This window comes from Alligator mississippiensis, chromosome 6 (genome assembly GCF_030867095.1).
Source record: "Alligator mississippiensis isolate rAllMis1 chromosome 6, rAllMis1, whole genome shotgun sequence".
NCBI classification, from domain to species: domain Eukaryota; kingdom Metazoa; phylum Chordata; order Crocodylia; family Alligatoridae; genus Alligator; species Alligator mississippiensis.
The window spans coordinates 67,646,314-67,673,347 of record NC_081829.1 but is presented as its reverse complement, the minus strand read 5'-3'; the positions used below and the strand labels follow the sequence as shown (position 1 = coordinate 67,673,347).

At 48.0% G+C, this 27,034-nt stretch overlaps 1 protein-coding gene across 3 annotated transcripts in view; it reads right to left on the bottom strand.

The window, feature by feature from the left end:
- Positions 1-22,176: 22,176 nt before the first annotated feature.
- Positions 22,177-27,034, bottom strand: part of KIF20B (kinesin family member 20B) — a 73,740-nt gene continuing 68,882 nt past the window's right edge. For all 3 annotated transcript variants that reach the window (XM_059729958.1, XM_059729956.1, XM_059729957.1), the window contains 2 exons: positions 25,626-25,768; positions 22,177-22,445 (listed from right to left, as the gene is read on the bottom strand). In XM_059729958.1, the coding sequence (XP_059585941.1) occupies positions 22,368-22,445; positions 25,626-25,768 (221 nt within the window). In that variant the 3' untranslated portion in view covers positions 22,177-22,367. The remainder of the gene's footprint in view (positions 22,446-25,625; positions 25,769-27,034) is intronic.

Here is a 27,034-nt window from a genome sequence, read left to right as displayed (position 1 = left end):
TAGCTGAAGTATCCAAATAATCTAATTCAGGCCTACCATGGCTACTTTGGAGCTAGAAAAAAACCCATCAGTCCCTCCTTACATGCTTTCTTCAGAGGCTACCTCACCAGGAAGAACAGAAGGGCATGTATAAGCTACTTTTGAGTGCATTTTTTAGCTTGTAGAAACTAGGGGCGAGAGTCTGACCCAAAGAAGTTAAAACAAGGAAAGTAGAACATGGTGATTACAAGGCCAAAGACTCCTGTCACTGACTAGAGGCATTTCTCTTGAGCACCTCCAAGGATGGTGACTGCACCACCTCTGCTGGGAGCGTGTTCTAAATTCCAGATACCCTTACAGAAAAGAAGTTTTTCCTAATGTCCAACCTAAATTTTAGTCCTTGTCCTCCCTGGGGGTGCCTTTCTGAAGAGTTGCTCCCCTAGATCTTGGTGTTCACCCTTGACCTACCTGTAGGCGGTTATCAAGTCACCTCTCAGTCTTCTCTTGCTCAGACTGAACAAACCCAGTTCCAAGTCTCTCCTCATAGGGCCTATCCTCCAGGCCCCTAATCATACAGGTGGCCTATCTCTACACCCTTTCAAGCTTATCCACATCCTTCATAAATTTCATAGACATTAGGGGTGGAAGGAACCTTGGAAGATCATCGAGTCCAGCCCCCTACCCCAGGGGCAGGAAGTCAGCTGGGGTCAAAGGATCCCAGCAAGATAAACGCCCAAATGTTTTTTAAAGGAGTCCAGAATAGGTGCTTGCACCACCTCTGGAGGCAGTCTATTCCAGGCCTTGGGGGCTTGGACAGTAAAGAAGTTTTTCCTTATGTCCAGCCTGAAACGGTATTGGAGGAGTTTGTGACTATTTGAGCTTGTCATCACTAGGGGCACTCTGGTGAACAGGTGTTCCCTCAGATCCTGATGTACCCCCCTTATATACTTATAGGCAACCACCAGGTCTCCCCTGAGCCTGCGCTTTTCCAGGCTGAAGAGTCCCATGGCTCTCAGCCTCTCATCAAAGGGCCTGTTCTCCTGCCCTCTGATCATGTGCGTGGCTCTCCTCTGGGCTCTCTCAAGCTTTTCCACATCCTTTTAAAATTGCGGAGTCCAGAATTGGATGCAGTACTCTAGCTGCGGCCTCACCAAGGCTGATTACAGCAGGAGGATGACATCCTGGGATTTGCTTGAGAAGCATCTATGGGTGCAAGCCAGAGTTTTGCTCACTTTACCAGATGTGACATCACATTGGTGGCTTATATTCATCTTGCGGTCAATCATGACCCCCAAGTCCCTTTTGGCTCTGGTGCTAGCAAGCGTAGCACTGCTGAGCCTATAAGCGTGCTGCAAGCGGGGGAGTTCCCAAGGTGGAGTGCCATGCATTTTTTGGTGTTGAATGCCATCAGGTTTTCATCCATCCATTTTCTGAGCCTGTCTAGGTTGGCCTGGATCACCAGCCTATCCTCAGGTGTGGACGCTTTACCCCAAAATTTGGTGTCATCAGCGAACTTGGCCAGTCCGCTTCTGACACCAATGTCCACATCATTAATAAAGATGTTAAAGAGTATAGGCCCAAGGACAGAGCCCTGGGGGACCCCACTGGTCACAGCACACCACGATGATTGACTTCTATCTATTACCACTCTCTGGGTCCAATCTTGGAGCCAATTCCCCAGCCATTGGACTGTGATGTAGCCGAGGCTGCAGTTGGCCAGTTTTTCCATGAAGAGATCATGGGACACCAGATTGAAGTCTTTTTTAAAGTCAAGATATATGACATCAATCTCTTCTCCTTTGTCCAGGTGATGTGTCACCTGGTCATAGAAGGAGATGAGATTGGTCAGGCAAGACTTACCCGCAATGAACCAGTGCTGGCTATCCCTCAGGATGTTGCCATCAGCCAGTTTGTCAACAATGGTCTGTTTGATAATTTTTTCCAAGATCTTCCCCAGGATAGAAGTCATGCTAATAGGCCTGTAGTTGCCCAGGTCTACTTTCCTCCCTTTCTTGAAGATAGGCACCACATTGGCCTTCTTTCAATCTTCGGGCACTTCACCTGAGTGCCATGAGTTCTCAAAGATCCATGCCAGTGGCTGAGCTCTGATGCCTGCCAGCTCCTTGAGTACCCTGGGATGTAAACTGTCTGGGCCTGTTGACTTGAAGGTATCCAGCCTCTCAAGGTGTTCCTTCACATAGTCTACGTTGATGTAGGGTAACAATTCTCCCTCACCCTGGCCATACCTTGGGGCTGGTGAAAAACTGACAAAAAATACCCATTAAGCAGGTTGGCTTTTTCCTGGGTATCAGTTGTCAGTTGTCCCATTTGGTTTAGCAGAGGTCCAATGTAAAACTTGCTCTTCTTCCAACTCCTCACATATCTAAAAAAGGACTTTTTATTGTCTTTGATATGTGTAGCTAGTTGGTGTTCAGTTGCAGCCTTGGCTTTCTTGGCTTGCTTCCTACAGGTCCAGACCAGTGCAGAATACTCCTCCTTTGAGGTGGTTCCAGTCTTCCATTCTTTTATAGGTCTTTCTTTTTAGATGCAGGAGGTCCACAAGTTCCCTGCAGAGCCAAGGGGGCTGCTGTGCCCTTTTGCTATCTTTCCTCTGAGATGGGATAGACATTGCTTCTGCTTTCAGGATCGCTCCCTTGAGGAGCAACCACTCAACCTGAACCCCCCTCCCCTTCAGGTCATGGTTCCTTAGGGCCTTGCCAACAAGCCTCCTGAGCTTGTCAAAGTCAGCTTTCCTGAAGTCAAGGACTTCTGCATTGCTGACTGACTTGCCAGCTTTATGACGGATGGTGAAGTTGATCAGCTCACGGTCACTGTCTCCCAGCTTCCCTTTGATTGTTAGGTCACTGATTAAGTCATTCTCTCATTGCCAGTACCAGGTCAACCAGCGCTTTGCCTCTCATTGGTCCATAGACTTCTTGAGTCAGATAGAACTCATCCACACACATGAGAAAGCTTTGCAACCATTCAGATTTGGTCGAGTTCTCTTCCCATGAGATGTCTGGGTAGTTGAAGTGCAGTACCCAGAACTGGACACAGTACTCCACCTGTGGCCTCACTAACACCAAATAGAGGGGGAGGAGCACTTCCTTGGATGTGTTCGCAACACACTGATGGATACATGCCTGAGTTCTATTTGCCCTGCTGGTGACTTCATCGCACTGATGGCACATATTCTGCTTCTGGTCAACTGTCAGCCCCAGGTCCCTTTCGAATGCAGTGCCAGTCAGGGGACTGCCACCCATCGTATGGTTGTGGTGAAAGTTCTTCCTACCCAGATGAGGGACCCAGCACTTGTCCCTATTGAACCTCATCTGATTGCATTCAGCCTATAGGATCAGTCTGTTGAAGTCATCCTGGATCCTTACCTGATCCTCGGATGTGCCTGCATTTCCCCAGAGCTTGGTGCCATCCACAAACTTAATCATTGCACTTTCCACCCCCTCATCCAAATCATTGATAAAGATGTTAAAGAGCACAGACCCAAGCACTGATCCCTGGGGGACACCGCTGGAGACAGCCCTCCAGGATGAGGCCATCCTATCGATTACAACTCTCTGGGATCAGCCTCTGAGGCAACTGCCAACCCACCTCACTGTAAACTGGTATAGGACAGTACCCTCCAGCTTAATTGAAAGGATCTCATGGGAGACAGTATTAAAGGCCTTGCTGAAGTTAAGGTAAATGATGTCAACCTCAACCTTAGCTTGCTTGAGAGAATGCTGTGGATGACTGTATTAAAAGCCTTGCTAAAGTCAAAGTATATCACATCCACTGCTCCTCCTGCATACAAAGAGCCAGTCATCTTGTCATAGAAGGCAATCAGGTTGGTCAGGCATGACTTGCCCTTGGTGAGTCCATGCTGACTGTTCCTAATCACCTTCTACTCCAAGTGCTTAGAAATGGATTTGTTGAGGATCTGCTCCATGAGTTTTCCAGGGACTAGCATTATGCCACAGTTAAAGAGATTATGCTCAATAATTTCCTGCTAGTTCTCTGTGTCCCTCCTTTTTCTCTGAGCTGAAAATAGATATTTCTTGTAAAGCTTGACAGTTTATACACCTGAAACAATTTTAGCACACAGAGAACAAGAATAATTTTCAATAGTTAAATCTAATAAGTGTCACAACCCAAAGTTGTGATTTGTTGTTTGTGTGTGCTTTGGCAACGCTAAATTATGTTCCCACTAAAATTACAGTTTCCTTGCACGGTAGAGTTCTCTGCTGCGGGAGAGAACTCTGGTGCAACGGGGGATTTCCCGCCAATTTGCAGCTTCTTTGCATGGTGCATTTCTTTTGCATCTCAGAGATGCACAGTGCAAAGGAGTTCCCGCCATTTGTATTTGGATTCGCGCCACATTATTGGCTGGTTCCAAATGTAGGCACACGTGGCGGCTAGCTATTGGCTTGCTAGCCGTACAAAAGGCTTGGGTAGTTTCCGCCCAAGTCGGTGAGAGAGGAAAACTGGAGAACTCCATGAACCCCAGGAGGAGGAGACTTCGCGCTGTGTGAAGATCTCCAAGCGATGTGGACCCTTGTGGACCCAACGTGCCTTTCTTAAGCAGGCAACAGAGGTCTAAATAGCCTCTGGCCTCTCCCCATCGCCGAGCACAATCCTAGACGTATCCCTATCCTTTATACCCAATTTTCGAACCCACGGAGTCTTAACAGCTCCGGGGGACCTGGGAACCAAACAAAACCCACGGAGATTCAGCCACTCCGTGAGCAAAGAATTGCTGAACCCACGGAGCCTAAACCACTCCGGGGCCAAAGAACCGAGTTTGTCAGAGTCCTCCAACGAGGACTCAAGCGGAGCTGCACCTGGAAAACTGTCCAGCCTACACCGCGACCATCTTGGGTGTAAGTAAATAATCTTTTCAATCAACCACTACACCTCCATAACTAATTCTAGCTCGCGCGTACCTAACTGCCCCGCAGTTTTCTCCAGCCCCGCGTGCCCGGGCTGCTGGCCACAGCCCGCATGCGCAAAGACAAGCCCGGCTCGCCCCCGGCCTGCACATGGCGATGAGGATGAGATCAGGAGAAGACACGCTAGAGCTAGAATTGGTTAAGAATTGCCCTTGGCGTGATAACCAATGCCAAGTGAAAAACTTTGAGGAACTGGAAGCGCATATCGCTTACCACCAGGCGGGCGGAACGGGTGAAAGATTTGTGAGCGGACGCTTGTCGCTAAAGGGAGAAGAGGGAGTCTCCAAAGACGGAGCCCCGAGAGAGAGGGAAGTGTATTTGCTCCCCGCAGCGTTTGGGTGTATAATGAGAGACGAGCGGGTCCTGTTCAGGCCCCTCAATACTGTGACCCTCGCCGGACCCAACCGAGCAGGCGAAATGAACCTGACTTTCACCCGGGAGTGTGCCCGATGCCGACGATATGCTCGGGAGAATGAAGAGCCGGAGTCGATCTGCCAGTTCCCTCCTCTCATGGCGGCTAGATTAAGGGGTTGTGAGCTACCATCCGAGCTCCGCGAAGACACGGAGAAGGAACGAGCCGCAGATGAGAGGGTGGCCCCGTGGTACAACAAGGGGGGAGAATGCAGTGCAACTTTTCATACTATAATGAATCTAATGCAAAAGAACTTAAGTTTGAAAACCCAGCTGCAGATGGCGATCCGAGCGGTCAAAGAAGCGGCTGAGAAAAAAGAACCTGAAACACCAGTCCAAGATGGCGCCGAGCAAGAGGGAGACCGCGTGGAAGAACCGGAAAAGAAGGGTGGAGTTTCAGAAGAACCCGTGAGAGTTCGGTCAGCAACTCCGCCCATCAACGCAGTGTCATCGCCGGCAACTCCACCTAGCGACGCAGCGACGTCTCTGCCGACCACGCCTTCCTGCCGACGAAGGAGAGAGTCAAGCGGAGGAGTGCATCCGCCCCTCCTGCCTGAAGCAATAACAGCAGCAGTAACCCCCGCGGCAGCAGTTCAGCCTATAACAGCATCATCTCCCAAAGGAGCAACTTATTCTACAACAACTAACCGAGTTGCTACCACCTATTATGCTCGCACCAGAGCTGAGTTACAGGATTTATGAAGAGCATCAAAAATTCAACCTGAAGAGATTCTAGCTGTATGGTTAGGACGTTTAGTCATGGAACTTGGATCCAACCTGCTGAATCAAGAAGAAGCAAGCTTCCTAGTCAGACAAGCTTCGTGGAGTAGAGGACATGTCACCGACATCGACATGATAACAGTTAATACTCACTGGCCTATTCTGCTACCCGCACTTGTTGCAGGACTGATTAGTCAGAAAGCCCACGTGTGGCATGCAGGACGGCCAGAATATACCGGAGCAGAGCATCTCATGCTGCCAATCATCGGCGTCTCGTACTGTGCTTGGAACCCGAGAGCATGTGCGCTGGGACTGACATCACTCCAGCGAATAAGACCATGGCCTCACCGTCACTTGCGAGATCTTGGAACCGTTCCACTAACCTCTCACAGTTTAGATAGTTGCCTCGAGATTTACGGGCAAAAGAACATCGTGGTCCTTCGGATTCTGCTCAGTCCAATGGTAAACCAACCAGTGAGTAATCTTCTTTGTCAGTTGCCACGACTGTGTATCCTGATGGAGCCAAGATTGTCTCTTGATCGGGACTGTCGACACCCGACCGGACCTCAAGGCACCAGACGTCGTGGATCTGATCTTCCACCACTGCCACCGAGAACCCTAGAGGAGCGATACATGTTTGGATTCCTCCTACAGTGTTCCAGACTCAACAAGCAGCAGCTTCGGATTTTAGGAGATGCGGGCCAATGGCAATTGGCTTATGAGTTAGGTTTTCATTATTTAGAAGAGCCAGATGATGAATCCTCAATGATTTCATCCAATTGAGCCATGGAAATTGTTTAAGTTTATTGAATAAGATCATTAATCTATTTTTTGAGAGTTTTCTGTTTACAGATCCGAGATTCAGAGCGCGTGGCAAAGAGGAGCCCTGAGAGGGATGACATCACCGAAAGAAGTGAGGGCCTGACTTACAACTTTGCCATGACGCCCACTGAAGCCCTGATCGTGCAATTTTGTTATGAATCAGATTATGTGTTTGTGTTGATTATTGTTTCTTGATTGTTATGTAACTTAATTCCAGGGCAGCGAATTTTATGTTTGTTTCTTTGTTTGTTTGCTTGTCTGCTCATTTGACGACTCACGACAAGGTTCTAGATTGCTAGAAGAGTATGGCATAATTCAGCTATGCTCTCAGCAAGGGGGGATGTCACAACCCAAAGTTGTGATTTGTTGTTTGTGTGTGCTTCGGCAACGCTAAATTATGTTCCCGTTAAAATTACAGTTTCCTTGCACGGTAGAGTTCCCTGCTGCGGGAGAGAACTCTGGTGCAACGGGGGATTTCCCGCCAATTTGCAGCTTCTTTGCATGGTGCATTTCTTTTGCATCTCAGAGATGCACGGTGTAAAGGAGTTCCCGCCATTTGTATTTGGATTCGCGCCACATTATTGGCCGGTTCTAAATGTAGGCACACGTGACGGCTAGCTATTGGCTTGCTAGCCGTACAAAAGGCTTGGGTAGTTTCCGCCCAAGTGGGAGAGAGAGGAAAACTGGAGAACTCCATGAACCCCAGGAGGAGGAGACTTCGCGCTGTGTGAAGATCTCTAAGAGATGTGGACCCTTGCGGACCCAACGCGCCTTTCTTAAGCAGGCAACAGAGGTCTAAAGAGCCTCTGGCCTCTCCCTGTCGCCGAGCACAATCCTAGACGTATCCCTATCCTTTATACCCAATTTTTGAACCCATGGAGTCTTAACAGCTCCGGGGGACCTGGGAACCGAACAAAACCCACAGAGATTCAGCCACTCCGTGAGGAAAGAATTGCCAAACCCGCGGAGCCTAAACCACTCCGGGGCCAAAGAACTGAGTTTGTCAGAGTCCTCCAACGAGGACTCAAGCGGAGCTGCACCTGGAAAACTGTCCAGCCTACACCACGACCATCTTGGGTGTAAGTAAATAATATTTCAATCAACCACTACGCCTCCGTAACTAATTCTAGCTCGCACGTACCTAACCGCCCCGTGGTTTTCTCCAGCCCCGCATGCCCGGGCTGCTGGCCACAGCCCACGTGCGCAAAGACGGGCCCGGCTCGCCCCCAGCCCGCACAATAAGAACATTTAATTCAAGGTGCTGTCTCTGAATTTCAAACATGGCAGGAATATATCCTTTAAACCATGTTTGAGAAGCGACATTATTGCAAAGTATGGCAGCAAACTGTTTTGCCTAGTTTCATGGGGGCAGAGACCCTCTGCACTTTTCCTTTGGAAAGAGTTCAGAGAATTGTGGAAAAACTGCTCCTCTTTCTCAAGGTCTCACCACCAAGTCTGATCCTGTCACCTGTTATTTACAAAGCCACTGGAAAAGGTTAAGATTACAAATTTTAGCCACACGAATATATGAAGGATACAAATCCATTTATCCTTGCAAACAAACAACAGTATTTCTACAAAAACTAAGTGAGAGCTAACCCAGTGGGAATGTAACTAGATTTCATAGATTTCATAGACATTAGGGCTGGAAGGGACCTTGGAAGATCGAGTCCAGCACCCCGCCCGAAGGGCAGGAAGTCAGCTGGGGTCATAGGATCCCAGCAAGATAAGCATCCAATTTACTCTTGAAGGTGTTCAACGTAGGTGCTTGACCCACCTCCAATGGCAGGCTATTCCAGACCTTGGGAGCTCGGACAGTAAAGAAATTCTTCCTTATATCCAGCCTGAAACAGTCTTGGAGGAGTTTATAACCATTCAACCTCATCATCCCTTGGGGCGCTCTGGTGAACAAATGTTCCCCCAGATACTGGTAGTCACCCCTGATAAACTTATAGGTGGCCATCAGATCACCCCTGAGCCTGCGCTTTTCCAGGCTAAAGAGCCCCATAGCTCTCAGCCTGTCATCGTAAGGTCTGTTTTCCTGGCCTCTGATCATGCGCATGGATCTTCTCTGGACTCTCTCAAGCTTCTCCACATCGTTTTTAAATTGTGGGGCCCAAAACTGGATGCAGTACTCCATCTGTGGCCTCACCAAGACCGAGTACAAGGGGAGAACGATGTCCCGGGATTTACTTGAGAAGCATCTATGGATGCAAGCCAGTGTTTTGCTCACTTTACTAGCTGCAGCATCGCATTGCAGGCTCATGTTCATCTTGTGGTCAATGATGACCCCCAAGTCTCTTTCTTCCATAGTACTAGCCAGCATAGCACTACCAAGCCTATAAGGATGCTGCGGGTTTTTCCTCCCAAGGTGGAGAACCTTGCATTTTTCAGTGTTAAACACCATCAGATTCTCGTCCGCCCATTTACTGAGCCTGTCCAGGTCAGCCTGGATCGCCCTCCTGTCTTCAGGTGTGGATGCTTTGCCCCAAAGTTTGGTGTCATTGGTGAACTTGGCCAGTCCACTTCTGACTCCAATGTCCACATCATTAATGAAGATGTTGAACAATATGGGTCCAAGGACAGAGCCTTGGGGGGCCCCACTGGTCACAGGGCACCATGATGATTGACTTCTGTCAGTTACCACCCTCTGGGTCTGACCACAGAGCCAATTTCCAAGCCAGCGGATCGTGGTGGACCCAATGCCACAATTGGCCAGTTTTGCCAAGAGGTGATCGTAGGATACCAGATCAAAGGCTTTTTTGAAGTCAAGGTATATGACATCAATCTCTTCTCCCTTGTCCGGGTGATAGATAGGTCACCTGGTCGTAAAAGGAAATGAGATTGGTCAAGACCTACCCTCAACATACCCATGCAGGCAATCCCTCAGGATACTGGCATCAGCCAGTCCATTAAGGATGGCCTCTTTAATAAACTTTTCTAAGATCTACCCTGGAATAGAAGTCAGGCTGATGGGCCTATAGTTTGCTGGATCCACTTTCTTCCCTTTCTTGAAGATAAGCACCACATTGGCCTTCTTCCAGTCTTCGGGCACTACACCAGAGCGCCAGGAGTTCTCAAAGATCTGTGCCAGAGGCTGGTCTAGGATGCTCATCAGCTCCTTCAGTACCCTGGGGTATAGATTGTCAGGGCCAGCTGACTTGAAGGTATCCGGCCTCTCAAGGTGTTCTTTCACGAGGTCAGTATTAATGGAGGGCAGGGGATCACCCTCACCCAGACCTCCCTGTCCTGTTGTGGGCATGGGCGTCCCATGGGACTGAAGAAAGACTGATGCAAAGTACCCATTTAATAGGTTGGCTCTTTCATGGGTGTCAGTTGTCCCATCTAGTTCAGCAGGGGTCCAGTTGCCCTTGCTTTTCCTCTGGCTCCCCACATATCTGAAAAAGGACTTTTTATTGTCCTTCATGCTCAAAGCTAGTTGGAGTTCAGTTGCAGCCTTGGCTTTCCTGGTTTGCTCCCTGCAGGACCAGACCAGGGCAGAATATTCCTCCTTGGAGGTGACTCCCATCCTCCATCCTTTGTAGGCCTTTCTTTTTAGCCTCAGGAGTTCTGCTAGATCCCTGGAGAGCCAGGGGGTCTGTTGTGCCCTCTTGCTACCTTTTCTCTGAGATGGAACAGAATTAGCTTGTGCATTGAGGATCGCTCCCTTGAGGAGCAACCACTCATCCTGAACTCCCCTCCCCCTGGGGTCATGGTTCTTTAGGGCCTCACTGACAAGCCTCCTAAGCTTGTCAAAGTCAGCTTTCCTGAAGTCAAGGACTTCAGTGTTGCTGACTGACTTGCCAGCTTTACAGCGGATGGCGAAGGTGATCAGCTCGTGGTCACTGTCACCCAGCTTCCCATCAATCACTAGGTCGCTTGAACTACTGCAAGCTTATGCCATGCAAGACACTGTTCCTGGGCATTCAAATACAAAATGCCTTTTCTTAGGCAGACAATTACAATCTACCCCTTAAACAGCTATTCTTAACTTGGGTGCTATGAGATGCTTTTGAGCAATATTAGCGGTTATGTGTAGGTGTTGACACACCTAGATGACTCAGAAGATAAATTCAGAAATGTGATTTAGGAGTCCATAGTGGCAAAAGCATTCTGACCTGTTGTAGTTTGAGTTACTTCAGCTTCTCCTGGCTGCTTACTCTCCTGCACTTATACCTGGCTTAAGCTGCCTGCATCTGATTGCAGGTCTTACCTGCAGCACTTTTTCTCTTAGGCTAGGTAGAGAAATTCAAAGAGCCGGAGCCTGAATTGGTTCAACCTTCGCAAGTTAGTCTAACCTGCCTAGGCGGAACCGGTTTGTAACAGGACAATCATTCTCTCTGGACTGAGGCAATGCAGGCACATGCCTGCAGTTGCTCAGGGCAGGCACCAGGGGGTGCTAGAGCATATCCTTGGTGGCAGGGAAGCTGTGCTGAGTGGACGCGGCCAGTCCAGGCTGAACTGGCCAGAGGTTTATTTCCTCCCTCTCTATCCCACCAGCAGGGACCTGAGCCAGGTCTGGTAGGCACTCCCTGCTTGCTGCAGCAGCAGTGGGGCACCATTGCCCCTGAGGCAGAGCGGGGCAGGGAGTAGAGTTAGTCTCCCCTCTACCCCCATTGGCAGCTGGGTCTGCCAGCTGCTGCTGCCATGACCCCTACGATGGAGGGAGGAGGAATAACCCCTGTCCCGCCCCCCCCAAGGGTCCCTGCTGGTTGGTGTTTGGCCATGCCCCCTCCCTGCCACTGCAGCAGGAAGGTAGTGGCAGGGATCTTGTTGGGGGGCAACAGCCACTGTCATAATGTGGGGGAGCACTAGCTCCTTCCCAGAGGGGGCACTGCACTGTAAGGCCGGCAAAACTGTAGTGAGCTGCGCACAGCAGCACCGGGGTCTGGAACGGGCCAGAGCCCTGCAAGCCCCTCTGTAGTGCTGCCGTGCGCAGCCTGGTTCCCACCGCTTGGTCTGTGCTCAGGGCAAGCCCCCTCCTGGCAAAAGGGGGCTTATTCAGCCACTGGCCCCAAACACAGACTGAGTGGTGGCTATGGCCACACCAGGCAGACCCCGCAGTGTTGCCAGCAGCTGAATAAGCCCCCTCCTACCAGTAGGGGACTGGCCCCAAGCACAGAGGCTGCTGGCACCACAGTGGGATCTACCCAGCTGCCGCCACTGCTCTGTGCTTGGGCCCAGCCCCCTCCCGGCAGGAGGCGGCTTATAAAGCCGCTGGCCCCAAACACAGACCAATCAGCAGGGGTTGAGCCCCACCCTCACCCAGCAGCTGGAGCAGTGAGCGGTGAGCGACTGTGATGTGCAGCACCTTGTCATGGCTTCGCAGAGCGTGAGCCCCTTCCTGGCGGAGGCCTTTCTGCAGGGCTGGCAGAGCTGCTGTTGAGCGAGGCAGCGCAGCAGAGGGCCTTGTAGGGCTCTGGCCCACTGCAGACCCCAGTGCTACAACACACAGCCCACTGCAGCTTTTGGCCCTGCAGCACAGCACCCCCACCAGAAAGGGGCTTGCACTCCCCCACATTATGACAGGGACTGCTACTCACAACAAGGGCTCTGCCCCACTCGCTACAGCAGCAGGGAGAGGGCATGGCCAGGCAAGGCCCCCTAACCGGGGGGGGGGCAGAGAGTGTGGCAGTGAGGGCAGGCAGACCCATCTGCCAGTGGGGAGTGGGGGTAGAGGGAATGCTCCTCCCTGTCCCCATCTATCTTGGGGGCCATGGTGCCCCACTGCTGTAGCAGCAAGGGGAGACCACCTGGCCTACCTGGCTCAGGTCCCTGCCAGTGGAATAGAGAGGGGGGAATTAAACCGCTCCCTGGCCAGACCCCCACATCAGCCTGTCCTTGCTCTGGTTGGGGAGCAGAGGGGCTGGGCCAGCCTGGCTAGGCTGGAGCAGAGAGCATGCTGGGATGCTGGGGGAGTCCAATTTAACTTAAACTAGCAAGAGGTCTGGGACAGATATTGAATAAACTGGTTTGAGCTAAATCAGTTAAGTCTGATACTATATTCAACCGGGTTTTATCTCAAACCAGTTTCAGCCATTTTCAAACCAGTTTATGTGCACTGAATGTCTGTTCTGTTACAGGTTTAAACTAGTTTCTGATCACTTAAACCAGTCAGTGTGTAATGTCTGTTCCTAGCTTTAAAGTAACAGGGTTCCATGTCCCCTAATACACAGAGACTCAGAAAAATAAGTTCCAGAGGGTAAAATTATATATTCAAGCAACCATAAAGTAACTCTAATACTGTTTTTCTATTCAAATTGCATTCTCAGTGTGTTGTATATTTTTCAATTAAATTTAGTAACTCATTTAGAAAGTTACATTTTAAAGATCACTGATTTTAATCTCTTCTTTAATGCTTATATTAAAATGTAAATCCTCTTGGATGCCAGGCTTGATTTGTCCTATGCTTGTAAAACAGGCAGAATAAAATAGTAGTAAAGAAGAAAGAATTACTGCTGTTACATGCATTAAAGTACTCGAATCATATTTTGAAATCACAATAGAGAGCATAAACATGCAAAAACGTTTTCTGATTGAAAGGCCTTACTTTTACTCCATTCACAGCCTTGTCACTGTTGCTAACATGCTAGTAGCTCTCTAAATAACAATTATTTTCTTCACGATAACAAAAAAGCAATATTTCAGAAGCTACCCTCGATGGTTCAAGGTAAAAACAAGACATGAAAACAATGTGCTAGTCAGATTACTCTTAGCTTTTGGAAGAGCAATTCTTCCACTGGGATTTCCTACCACATGATGTTGGCCTTGTACTTCTTAGGCCAAAGGAGCTTAAGTCCTGCACACAAAAACTTTTTGTCGCTACATTACTATGAGTGGGGATGTAAACTATGCAGTGCTAAATTAACAGGGCCACAGAAATTAACTAAACATCACTGAGGGATTTAATGCCACCTTTGCAAATATCCTTGAGGTCCCAGTCCTCTGTCCCTCTGCCACTGTAGATCACTGACAGAAAGTTTCCAGTGATTCAAAGGGCTGGAGAGAGTTCCACAGGAGTGACCCTTGCAAACATCCAAGGGTTAGTATCTGGGTATAGACCAGTGTAAAAATTACATTCATAAAAAAAATACTAATGTAGGCTTCTATGACGTATCTCAGGGCTGTCCAACTGGCACTCTGCAGCCCACGTGCGTGGCACTTCAGTGATCGTCTCATAGCCTGTGGGTTACTACCTAGCTACCACTCCTTCCATTGTTCCTCCTGTTGCTGCAGCCAGGACCTCTGGGCACCTGCTCGTCTCCAGCTTCTGTTTCTGGCCCCTGCCCCTGGGAGTGAGGCAGCAAAGCCCACAGGGCCCACAAAGCCAATGCAGTGGGGTGGACTGGAGGGTCCACAGCTCATGTGACATATGGCCTATGCAGTATGCAGCTCCTGGTTGCTCTTAAGTTGGACAGTCCTGATTAGCTGTTATGTCTGCGTGATTTGGTAGATGTAAGCACAGCATTTAGAGCCAAAGTTACAGCAATATAAATAACTTGCATCATTACAGGATCATTCAGATTTAAAAATTAGAATGCAACAGCAGATGCACACTCCTGTGGTGAAAAGGTTTGTTCAGCCATACTCTTGACTGAGTCCTAGACCCTGCATCTATATGTAACAAGCAATGAAATCACCTGACCTGAGACACGGTCCCAGGGTGAGCTGAGCCAGGCAGCAGCATAGGCCAGTGGGGCTCCTCGGAGACTAGGTGATACAGGCAAATGAAGCCCTCTCTGGAGGCAGCCATCTTGGAAAAGGGAAAATGGCTCCCCAAAGGGCAGATGAAGCCCACTGTGGGGGCAGCCATCTTGGGGAAAGGGAGAGCTGCAAGAGAAGCACAGAGGCTGAGAGAGAGCTGGGGCTCGGTGTCCTGTCCACAGCTCCAGGACCCTGAGGAAAGCGCAGGCTGTGCTGCAGGCTGGGGGGTTGGGAAGCCCAGTGCAGCACCTCACTTGCTCCCTTTCCCCTGGGAGCCCTGCCTGGACGAGTACCCGGCCCTTCTGGAGACCCCTAGCGAGGAGGACCTTCCTCCAGGCCCCGTGTGGCGTGAGGTGCACTAGGGGGAGGGAGACCAGGAAGGTTGGTCCAGCTCCCTGTGAGCTCTGGGAGCTGGGGGAAGTAGCCCCCCTCCCACAGGGCAGGGCCCCCGTGAGGAAGAGCCAAGACCTGAGGAAGGAGGCGAACTTTGACTGCCTGGTGAGCATGGGGGGTGCAGTGTAGGCAGGGGATTGCCAGAGCCTCCAGCCCAGACCCTGCTCCCCGTGTGTGAGGGTACGAGGGTCTGGGCAGAGTAAGTCATCTTATAGGGACCAGATCAGCCTGTCCGCTGGGACCCCCTCAGGCCCCGGGGGAGGCGCATCCAGGCCTAGGGTCAGTGAACCTCTGGAGGGACTGGACATATTTAAATCAGCTGGTCCTGACGATCTCCACCCCAGAGTACTGAGGGAATAAGCAGAGGTCATTGAGGGACCCCTGGCACAGCTTTACAAGCACTCGTGGTGCTCTGGTGAGGTGCCAGAGGACTGGAAAAGGGCCAATGTGGTTCCCATTTTCAAAAAAGGGAGGAAGGAGGACCCAGGAAACTATAGGCCAGTTAGTCTTACCTCAATCCTGGGTAAGCTTTTTGAGAGAATTATCCTGGCGCATGTCCACGAGGGGCCAGCAGGGGAGATTAGGCTTAGGGGCAACCAAAACGGGTTCATTAGAGGCAGGTCCTGTCAGACCAACCTGGTGGCCTTCTATGACCAGGTCACAAAATCCTTAGACGCAGGGGTAGCAGTGAACATAGTCTTTCTGGACTTCAGGAAGGCCTTCGACACGGTCTCTCACCCCATTCTCATTAAAAAACTACGGGACTGTGGCATCAACACCTACACAGTCAAATGGGTCATTAACTGGCTAGAGGGTCGCACCCAGAGAGTGGTGGTGGATGGGTCATTTTCAACCTGGAGGGATGTGGGCAGTGGGGTCCCCCAGGGCTCGGTTCTCAGACCCACACTGTTCATCTTCATCAGTGACTTGGACGAGGGGGTAAAAAGCACCTTGTTCAAATTTGCTGACGACACTAAGATGCAGGGGGATGTGGGCACGCTAGGAAGGGAGGAATAGGCTGCAATTGGACCTAGACAGGTTACAGGGGTGGACAGATGAGAACAGGATGGGTTTCAACACTGACAAGTGCAAGGTGCTGCACCTGGGGAGGAAGAACCAGCAGCAGACCTACAGGCTGGGCAACTCCCTTCTTGTCAGTGCAGAGGCAGAAAAGGATCTTGGAGTCATTATCGATGACAAATGAATATAGGCCGATAGTGTGGGGATGCGGTCAGGAAGGCCAACCGCACCTTGTCATGCATCCACAGATTAATCTCAAGCAGGTCAAAGGAGGTGATCCTCCCCCTCTACGCAGCACTGGTCAGGCCGCAGTTGGAGTACTGCATCCAGTTCTGGGCACTGCACATCAGGAGGGATGTGGACAGCATTGAGAGGGTCCAGAGGAGGGCCACCCACGTGATCGGGGGCAGCAGGGCAGGCCCTACAAGGAGAGGCTAAGGGACCTGAATCTGTTCAGCTTCCACAAGAGAAGGCTGAGGAGGGATCTAGTGGACTGTTACAAACTAGTCAGGGGGAACTAGCAGGCATTGGGGGAGTCCCTGTTCCCCTGAGCACTACCAGGAGTGACTAGAAATAACGGTCACCAGCTGGCAGAGGGTAGATTTAGACTAGACAGCAGGAGGCTCTACTTCACAGTCAGGGCGGCTAGGAGCTGGAACTTTCACGAGAAGTGGTGCTGGCTCCTAGCCTAGGGGTCTTTAAGAGGAGGCTAGATGAACACCTTGCTGGGGTCGTTTGACCCCATTGCTCTTTCCTGCCATGGATCTGTCAAGGTCCCTTCCGACCCCACAAACTATGAAACTATACAGGGATTTCAGAGGAGCACCCGCCTGCAGCACAGCTGCCCCTGGGGTACGTCTAATTAGACCTTCATAGCAAGGACTCGTCCATGGTTCCCGGAGTGGAAGCAGCTCCACCTTCTCGGGCATCCAGTCCAGGCTACACCGTGTACACAGATCATCTGAGGCCATCATCGTGTACATTACTGTCTGAGGGTGTGAATAAGTTTCTGACAGTTTATCAGTTGTATATTAGTTTCTTTTTCTTTAACCCTTCATAAATAAAGTGCACGTAGTTGTGAATTGTGTGGTGTCTAATTGGAGGTCCAGGGACACTAGGTGCCTTCCTGTGAAGGGAATGTCCCTCACTCCAGGAGCCCCCTACTCCAGGCTATGGGCACCTCCAGGGATCCAGAGTTGGGTTGTGGGTAGCCCTGCAGCCAGGCTTATGTACAGAAGAATCAATATTGCCTCATGTTTAGAAGTCCAAATTACTACGTCCTGTTACATAGAATTTACAGTCACAGCTCCCACTGTTGATCTTTACTAATTCTAGTCAGCTACTGCCAGAGTAATACAAAAGACAGAACATCTTTAAACTCAGACTTACTTTCTTTTTCTCCTTCAGTTCCATTTCTTCCTTATCAAATAGATCTTTGCAAAAGTTTTGCAAGGTCCATGCATTTTTCCTTACAAACATGAAGTTTGCACAGAAATTTTTAAGTTTGTTTTTCAATTTTACTTTCTTTTAATCCTGTTCAATAAATCTGATTTTGTGATCTAATGTAATCATTTTAGGCAGCAAAGAAATTATTAAAAGTATGTAATAGCAGCTAGCTAATGATTCCTACAAATCCCATCTTACCAGATGCTACTCAAACTTGCTGGGTGATAGAGTCAGTTATTCTAGAATGTTCCTGCATTACCCAAGAGATTCCTTTAATTGAGTTCTGAGCTCAGAGGAAAGATTAGCCTTTTTTTTAAATGGGATATTGGAATCATAATCTGAAATTATTCCTACAACTTCAGGTATGTGATAAAAATGCAAGGAAAAGAATACGGGCAAAATATTGTCATACTGAAACAAAGTATTTGAAGCAGGATGTATGTAATACATTTATCATAGTTACTACTGAACACAGAAAATTGAACTTTTTAGGGAGCACCTAGACATGCCATGTTAACATAGTTGCTACTTAAATTGCTTTTGTACACCATATCTTACACCAGTATCTTGAGTGGGCAGATGATCAATTCTCCTGGGATAGTTGCTGTAATATGTCCTATTACAGCACTTCATAACAAAAGTAGTTGGGGAGCTAGTCATAGCCTATGTGCATACCCAGGAAAGGAGCTGATGTGCAACATTACTGTCATAATTTACACAATCATTTTACCCCTGATTTTTCCCAGAGTTCAACATAGGATTCTCATTAGTTACACCAGTCATACATGTTGTTATGTTGGTGCAAGGATAGCATATACTACACATATTACACTTAAATACCACTTATTATTTATTTGTTTTTGGCACAGCGCCCAGGAACCCTAGTCATGGTCCAGAATTCTGACTTGCTATGTGCTGTCTAAACACAAAGAAACAAAAGTTCCTCCTGCTACAAAGAGCTTATCATCAAAGTACAGGACAGGTACAGTAGGGAAACTTAGGGAAGTGCAAGGTAACAGTATCAGTCAGCACAATAGTAGTTTCAGCATGCCAACAGCTAACAGTTGTTAGGAGAGGGGAGTTCAAGAAGTGTGGCTGCTCCTCAAGGGAGCGATCCTCAATGCACAAACTAAGTCTATTCCATCTCGGAGGAAAGGCAGCAAGAGGGCACAGCAGACCCCCTGGCTCTCCAGGGACCTCGCAGACCTCCTGAGGCTAAAAAGAAAGGCCTACAAAGGATGGAGGATGGGAGTCACCTCCAAGTAGAGTTATTTTGCACTGGTCCGGTCCTGCAGGGAGCATACCAGGAAAGCCAAGGGTGCAACTGAACTCCAACTAGCTTCGAGCATCAAGGACAATAAGAAGTCCTTTTTCAGATATGTGGGGAGCCGGAGGAAAAGCAGGGGCAACATTGGACCCCTGCTGAACCAGATGGGGCAACTGACAACTGACGCCCAAGAAAAAGCCAACCTATTACATGGGTATTTTGCGTCGGTCTTTCATCAGTCCCATGGGAAGCCCATGCCCGATACAGGACAGGGAAGTCCGGGTGAGGGTGATCCCCTGCCCTCCATTAATACTGACCTCGTGAAGGAACATCTTGTAAAGCTGGATACCTTCAAGTCAGCCGGCCCTGACAATCTTCACCCCAGGGTACTCAAGGAGCTGGCGAGCATCATAGCCAAGCCTCTAGCACGGATCCTTGAAAACTCTTGGCGCTCTGGTGTAGTGCCCGAAGACTGGAAGAAGGCCAATGTGGTGCCTATCTTCAAGAAAGGGAGGAAAGTGGATCCGGCTAACTATAGGCCCATCAGCCTGACTTCTATCCCGGGGAAGATCTTAGAAAAGTTTATTAAAGAGGCCATCCTTAATGGACTGGCTGACGCCAACATCTTAAGGGATAGCCAGCACGGGTTTGTAGCGGGTAGGTCTTGCTTGACCAATCTCATTTCCTTCTACAATCAGGTGACCTATCCCCTGGACAAGGGAGAAGAGATTGATGTCATATATCTTGACTTCAAAAAAGCCTTCGATCTGGTATCCCATGATCACCTCTTGGAGAAACTGGCCAATTGTCGTCTTGGGTCCACCACGATCCACTGGCTGGAAAATTGGCTCCGTGGTCAGACCCAGAGGGTAGCAATTGATGGAAGTTATTCATCATGGTGTCCTGTGACCAGTGGGGTCCCCCAAGGCTCTGTCCTTGGACCCATATTGTTCAACATCTTCATTAATGATGTGGACACTGGAGTCAGAAGCAGACTGGCCAAGTTCGCTGATGACACCAAACTTTGGGGCAAAGCATCCACACCAGAAAACAGGCGGGTGATCCAGGCTGACCTGGACAGGCTCAGCTAGTGGGCGGACGAGAATCTGATGGTGTTCAATGCCAATAAATGCAAGGTTCTCCACCTTGGGAAGAAAAACCCGCAGCATCCTTATAGGCTCGGCAGTGCTACACTGGCTAGCACTACGGAAGAAAGAGACTTGGGTGTCATCATTGACCACAAGATGAACATGAGCCTGCAGTGCGATGCTGCGGCTAGTAAAGCGACCAAAACGCTGGCTTGCATCCATAGATGCTTCTCAAGCAAATCCCAGGATGTCATTCTCCCCCTGTACTCGGCCTTGGTGAGGCCGCAGCTGGAGTACTGCATCCAGTTTTGGGCTCCACAAGTCAAAAAGGATGTGGAGAAGCTTGAGAGAGTCCAGGGAAGAGCCACACGCATGATCAGAGGTCAGGGAAGCAGACCCTACGATGACAGGCCGAGAGCCCTGGGGTTCTTTAGCCTGGAAAAGCGCAGGCTCAGGGGTGATCTGATGGCCACCTATAAGTTTAATCGGGGTGACCACCAGTATCTGGGGGAACGTTTGTTCACCAGAGCGCCCCAAGGGATGACGACTAGGTCGAACGGTCATAAACTACTACAAGACTGTTTCAGGCTGGACATAAGGAAGAATTTCTTTACTGTCCGAGCCCCCAAGGTCTGGAACAGCCTGCCACCGGAGGTGGTTCAAGCACCTACATTGAACACCTTCAAGAGCAAACTGGATGCTTATCTTGCTGGGATCCTATGACCCCAGCTGACTTCCTGCCCTTTGGGCAGGGGGCTGGACTCGATGATCTTCCAAGGTCCCTTCCAGCCCTAATGTCTATGAAATCTATGAGTTGTCAAATTTTTAGTAACCATAATGTCAAAGGAAAGTTGTAAAAAGAGCTCTGATGGAGAACAAGGAAATGGCATCACAAATATTTATTGGAAGCTCTTCCGCACACGGGAAAAAGCACAAAACTGCTTATTTGAAAATTGAACAAGGTGACAATGTAGGAGCCCAGGTCCTGCTGACTGTCCACCAGAATTAGGCTCCTAAGTCATTTAAGTATTTTTGAAAATTATGACCAAGATGACTACTTGAAATCCACTCAGGCGGAACTCTCAGCTTCAGTTAATAGACTTACTCTTACACATACCCATTGTGGAAATAGCCAATATTGGTCATAACAACTTTGTTCCTTATTATGCACTATAGAGCATTCAAACTCAAGGACCAAAACGTATGTAAGGTTAAGAAAATTATAAAATCCTTTAGTAGCTGAACAAGTATACAAGTATAGGTTATTTGAATGACACAGTAGATTTATACTGCCTGTTTTCCATTCTACTCCAGAGATGTTATTAAATTGTCTGTAAAGTGCTCCAATATACAGAGGCGTGACAAGGAAAAGATTAAGTAGTGGATAATGTGACCACAATTTAAAGTAACTATTGTAGTGATTTAACTTCCTAAGCACAATTCAATTAATATTGTCCAGGATTAGCCAAAATTGATACAGCTGTGTTACAGGATTGGCAGAATGGATACCAGAATTACTACTGCCTATATATCATCTCAGCAAGACAGCAGTGCACCTAGTCATCTTGAAATGATCATACAAAGTACAGCAGTTACCCCAGAAGGATAAAGAATATGAGCATTTGTTTCAGAAAAGACAGTCAACCAACAGGAAAGCTGTGTAGATGAGAGGCCAAAACATGCATCAGGATTGCTAGGCTACAGACTCACATTAACCACTGACTTTCTGGGGAAAATTATTTCAGTTCTCTCTGTAAAATGAGGATGCTTATACTTCTCCATTTCACAAGGTGTGACAAGACACAACTCATTGTTGTCACACACAATTAATTTGCTGTTGTGAGCTAATTAAATGGTATAGTGATGAAAACCAGAGGGATGCCTACTCAGTGGTACAATTATTTCTGTGAATTGTCTTTGGTAAAAAGCAAGGCTTTGTTGCAAGCAAAATGTTTCATCTGAGCAGAAATGTCCTGGAGGAATAGATGCTGCTGCCAAGTGACTAGCTCAAAGCCAGTGATTCAAGAGTGGAAGTATTAGGCTCCTTGAAGCAAAAATGTCAGGCTTTATAAATAGCCTATTTTTAGAAGGCTGAATAGAAACTAAGGACAACAATGGTAAAAGATGAAGGAGACCCATCTCTGTTTCTTCCATTTCATTCAGCTGATCTTTGATATATTTCTAAGCACGTTTTCAAACCTCTGAAAATACTTTAAGGCAACGGGATTCTTTTTTTGCTCAGTTACTAAGTACCTTAACTTATGCTAAGTTAGAAACTAAAGCAATTCTCTTGAAATACACACAAGTCATTCTCACCAACTGAGACACATTCATGAACATTTAAAATGCCAAGAAACTTCAAGAGGTTTTAGACACAAGCTTTCTTGAATTACATTTAATCTTTAATAGGTTCAAGATTTTAAGCCTACCAAGTCTGAATTACTTCAGCATATACTACAATTTTTTTAAAAAAGAAATCTGTATACAGTCATTGGAATAGTTATGCTATACAATAACATCAGAGTAGAAATATACTCTGATGAGAAATCATATGAACATGCTTCTATAAGACTATTTAGCAGTTTTTGTTCGCAGCCGTCGCTTCATGATTAAGTGATCGCTTTCCTTTTCCTTCTGATCCATAACAATCTGAAAAGGGGACATTTTGCAAGATATTTTAGCTTTTCCTCTGAATAAACTGCTTAATACAAACAATTCCATGTCAGCATCACTCCATAGATAATTCCATATTCAAAACAAGGATCATGATATAACCACTTCTAATGTTCCTACATGCTATTTTCACAATATGTTGTAAAATAAAACCTCTGAATGATAGATTCATAATATTCATAGCTCAGCATTTATACATCTTTACATAAAAGTAGTTCATGACCAAAGTGAGAGGAAGTGTTAGGATGTGTCAAATTCAGTTTGCACCAAAGTTAAAGGAGAAAACAAGTTTTAAAAGCATAGAAACAATTCTGATGCGAAAGTTATTTTCTATTCTAACTTTCTATTACTAATTCCATGAAACACAGTACAGTAAAATCTGTTATCCGGCATCCCTGGGGTAAGGGGATTGCCAGTTATGTAAAAATTCCAGTTGTATGAAAACCCCCAGCAGGCCACACACGGAGTGGGGTAAGGAACATGCAGTGGTGGTTGCCTGCGGAGTGGCAGCAGCTGCAGGCAGAGCGGGGGTAGTGCAGGGTGGTAGCAGCCACTGCCGCCACATGCAACCTATCCCCTGCCCTCCCAGCCAGAAATTCCAGTTAATGGAATTTCCAGTTAGTTAAATGCCAGATAGCGGAGATGTTACTGTATTAAAAAAAACGTAACCACCAATCTTCCCTTGGTTGTCTCATTCCGCTCTCCTCTCCTCTTCCTTTGCAAGTTCCTTTGGCATTTCTTACCTACTTATTTCAATTTCCTTTTCTCTAACTCTTGTCAGGGATCCAGTGCAGTCTGCCTTCCATCCCCTCCATTCAGGCTGTTCTGAATGTGATAATTTACTTGCCTAAGCACTTGTGGGATTGAGGCATAAGGATGAGTTCTCATGCTCACTCTGCACAATTTACCACATTTACCTGAATACAAGATTCTCCCCCTCATAATTAGATTATACGCATGGAAATTTATAAATTTATTATAATTTTCCATGTATGGAATCTAATCATTGGAGGATCATCTTAAATTCATCTCCCCCACACACTACTGCGGGTGGCGGGGAGGAGAGGTGATGAGGGAGGCAGTAATGGGTAGGGACCTACTGAAATCGTGGTGAAAGTGCACTGCAGCTCCTTTAATCTTGCAGTTTCCCTTGAGCGCCCTTTCACTTCTGACTGGCAGAGAAGCCCTACCACTCACTGCTCGCTCCTGATGGGCAGGGACGTGAAAACCACAGTTTCAAATATGGTGCAATTCTTCCCAGCCAGTCAGCAGCAAGTGATGGGATTGCTGGGACCCCTTAGCCAATCAGCGGCAGGAGGCAAAAACTGTGCCAAATTTAATATAGTGGTCTTTGCCTCCACACCAATCAGGAGTGAGCAGTGAGTGTTGAGGCCCTTCCACCAATCAGCAGTGGGGGAGCGTGCAAGGGAAACTGCAAGATTAAAGGAGCTACCACGCAATAGGAAGGGTATGCAGTAGGGGGGTAAGCAGTGTAGAGGCAGCTGGACAGGCAGAGAGAGGCAGGCAATTTGTCACCTACCACCTGCCATCCCCCCATTTAACCCCTATTGTGCCTGTCTCCTCCACCCCCCCCACCCAAGAGCCTCAGACTGCCCCGATCCCCAATTCCCCCCCATCCACAGCTTCTTTCCCCCACAGCCTCAGGTCTCCACCCCCCTTTCTCCTGTCTCTCCCCGTGCTGAATTCTCTCCTCCCTGTCTGCCCCTCCACAGCCCCCTCCCGTTACCTGTTCCTGTTGCAGCCTGGGGCACAAACCATGGCTCCAGCCTGGCTGCGTAGCAGCAACACAGCTGGCATTATGGCTACAAGCTGGGCTGGAGCATGTGCTCCATGCTCCAGGATGCAGCAAAGACAAAGCCTGCCAGTACAGAGCAAAAGTAAGGAAGTTGAGGCAGAGGGGGAGAGAGAGGAAGAAGCAACATGGGGGGGAAGACCGGGGGCTGCAGGGGAGGAGTGGCAGAGCGTGTCAGGTGGGGACAGCTTTGTCCAGCTAGGTGTTAAAAACCTCCAAGGATGGAGATTCCACAACCTCTTTGGTTCCTCACCTGTTCCAGTGCTTTACTACCCTCCTACCTAGGGGGGTACCGATAGAGATTTTTGGGGTCGATACCAATAGACGATTTTTAAGGAGGCATATTGAATGATACCGATCCAATTTCCATTACCAGCCTGGTAGCTTTAAGAGCAGTGTCCAGCTGGTACGTCTGTTGTGGTGGAAGGGGAGGGAAGGGGCAGATCAAAGCCCCCACGATGAGGGAGGGAGTGGGTCTGGGACAGCGGCTGCCCAGGCAGGGTGGGGCAGGTGTGGGACAGGGCCACAGCTTGGGGGGGGGGGGGGGGGGGGGGGGGCAGCAGTGGCGCTGTAAGTGGGGCCTATTGGGGGGGGGCTTCAGCCAAAATTTTCCATAGCCCCCCATAGTCCCTGCTCCCAGCTCCAATACCACCTGCCCCAAGCACAGCCCCAGCTCCACCCTGATCAGGCAACCCCCCCACTCCGCCATGCCCTCCTGAACAAGCAGCCTCAGTGGCAGGAGTCCCCCCCCGCTCCCCGTGCCCCCCGGACAAGCCGTGGCTACATCCCGCACCTGTCCCGCCCTGGCTGGGCAGCACTTGCCCTAGCCCCACTCCCTCCCCTTACCATGGGGGCCTTGATTTGCCCCCCCTTCCCTCCCTCCTCCCTTTCTACCACAACAGACTTATCAGCTGGACATTGCTCTTCAAGGTGCGGGGCTGTGCTCCTCACTGCCTATGTGCTATGCTGCAGCTGCACATGCACGGGCTGCCTACGTGCTGCACTGCGGCTGCACATCAGCCAAATTATTGGCCATGTCAATTTCCAATACAGACAATTTTCTTTATATATGTCCAATATCAGATTGGCACAGATGTATCAGCGCACCTCTACTCCAAGCAAGAAAGTTTTCCTTAATATCTAACCTAAGCTTCCCTTAATGCAAGTTGAGACCATTGCTCCTTGTTCTGTTGTAAAACTAAAAAGATTAGTAAGGTAGATTAATCAGAAACTGACTAACCATCACTTAGTTTAACTCTCTCTGTTTTTGTTTTTTTAAAGACTAAATTCATGGTGACTAGATGTCCTGCCTACTCTGTGAACTACTGCAGAACATAACTTACCAGGTGACCAGGAATATTTAAAGGAGAGGAAATGGCAGCTGAGTAGAGCCTTCGTTTGGTTCGTTTTGGCTTGGGCTGATTTTCTTTGTGATTTTCCACTTGTGCAGATTTGGGAGAGCTTATCGTTTCAATCAACTTCTTTGCTGAAAGAGCCATTATATTTTAATCAATATTTTATATATTTTGTAAGTCAAGACAAAATAAATTAGAAAAAAGAAGAATAAATATGACGCAACATTTAAAATCTACAAACACATGCTTTATTTTTTAACAAGATTTAGGAAAAATTTAAAGTAGATCTAGATGTGGAATTCAGAAAGGGCAGCTAACTGAAATTACATTGCTAGGAAGCCAAAACTGTTATGAAACTTTTCTGCAAGGGTGAGTTGCAAGAGTTCAAGAACATGCAGAAGACAGCACAGAGGTGCACCTTATAGATTAAATCAGGGATGCATAAGCTTTTGTAAGCAATAGTTGCTTTGTTCAGCAATTAGACTAACAGCTGTGCAAAGATAATAGCGATGGCAATAATTAACATGCACAGCTGTCAAAATTTAAAATGTATATGCATGAAACAAATCCTCCTTTCAGTTTAATTCCATATCTATCTGCATTTAAAAATGGCAAATTATTGATTGGCCTTTGTAGACTCTTTTTATTAACATTTTCAGAATATTTTCACAAGAGGATAGCTTCCATATTCATCAGTATTAGTCAATAATAACCCCCTGCAACCCCACCAATAAATTGCATTGTAACCCACTGCTGTTTATTAAAAGCTGTTGAACAGAATGATTGGAGAAGTCTTCTCTGGCATCTCTTAAACCAATAATGGTGGATAACAGGAAGGATAATAAATAGGGGACAGATCACTGCTCTCCTAGCATCCACTTCTGCCAGTAGGAAACAGGACAGAGCTAAACGGATCATTGATCTGAGCCAGTATGGCATTTCTTATGTAGTTATGTTTAAATATCATATCTGTGGAAAAGGCAGTTAATAGAGTTTCCAAAGAAATAAAACAAATCAGACTTTTCCCATACAGAAAATTATATATTTTGGATTTGATTCTTGTGTCAATTTTACACTAACCCCAAGCTGTCTGCCCTCCTGTAGCTGCCTGATTCCTGCCACTGCTTCCCCCAAATGCAGGAGGGGAGGCAAACTTTAGACAACGATACAATAATTAGATTCTATATTTGGAAAATTATAACAAATGTATAATTTTCCATATATAGAATCTAATTATTGGGGGGGGGGGGGATGGGAGGAGGGTGCTAACCTTAAATTCTAAATCATCTTGATTTGGGTAAATACAATATTTGCAAAACACTTACTATACCATCTTTGTAAGCCAGTATGTTACTTGAATATCTTGCCACTACACTTTCTAATAGGTAGGGCCTGGT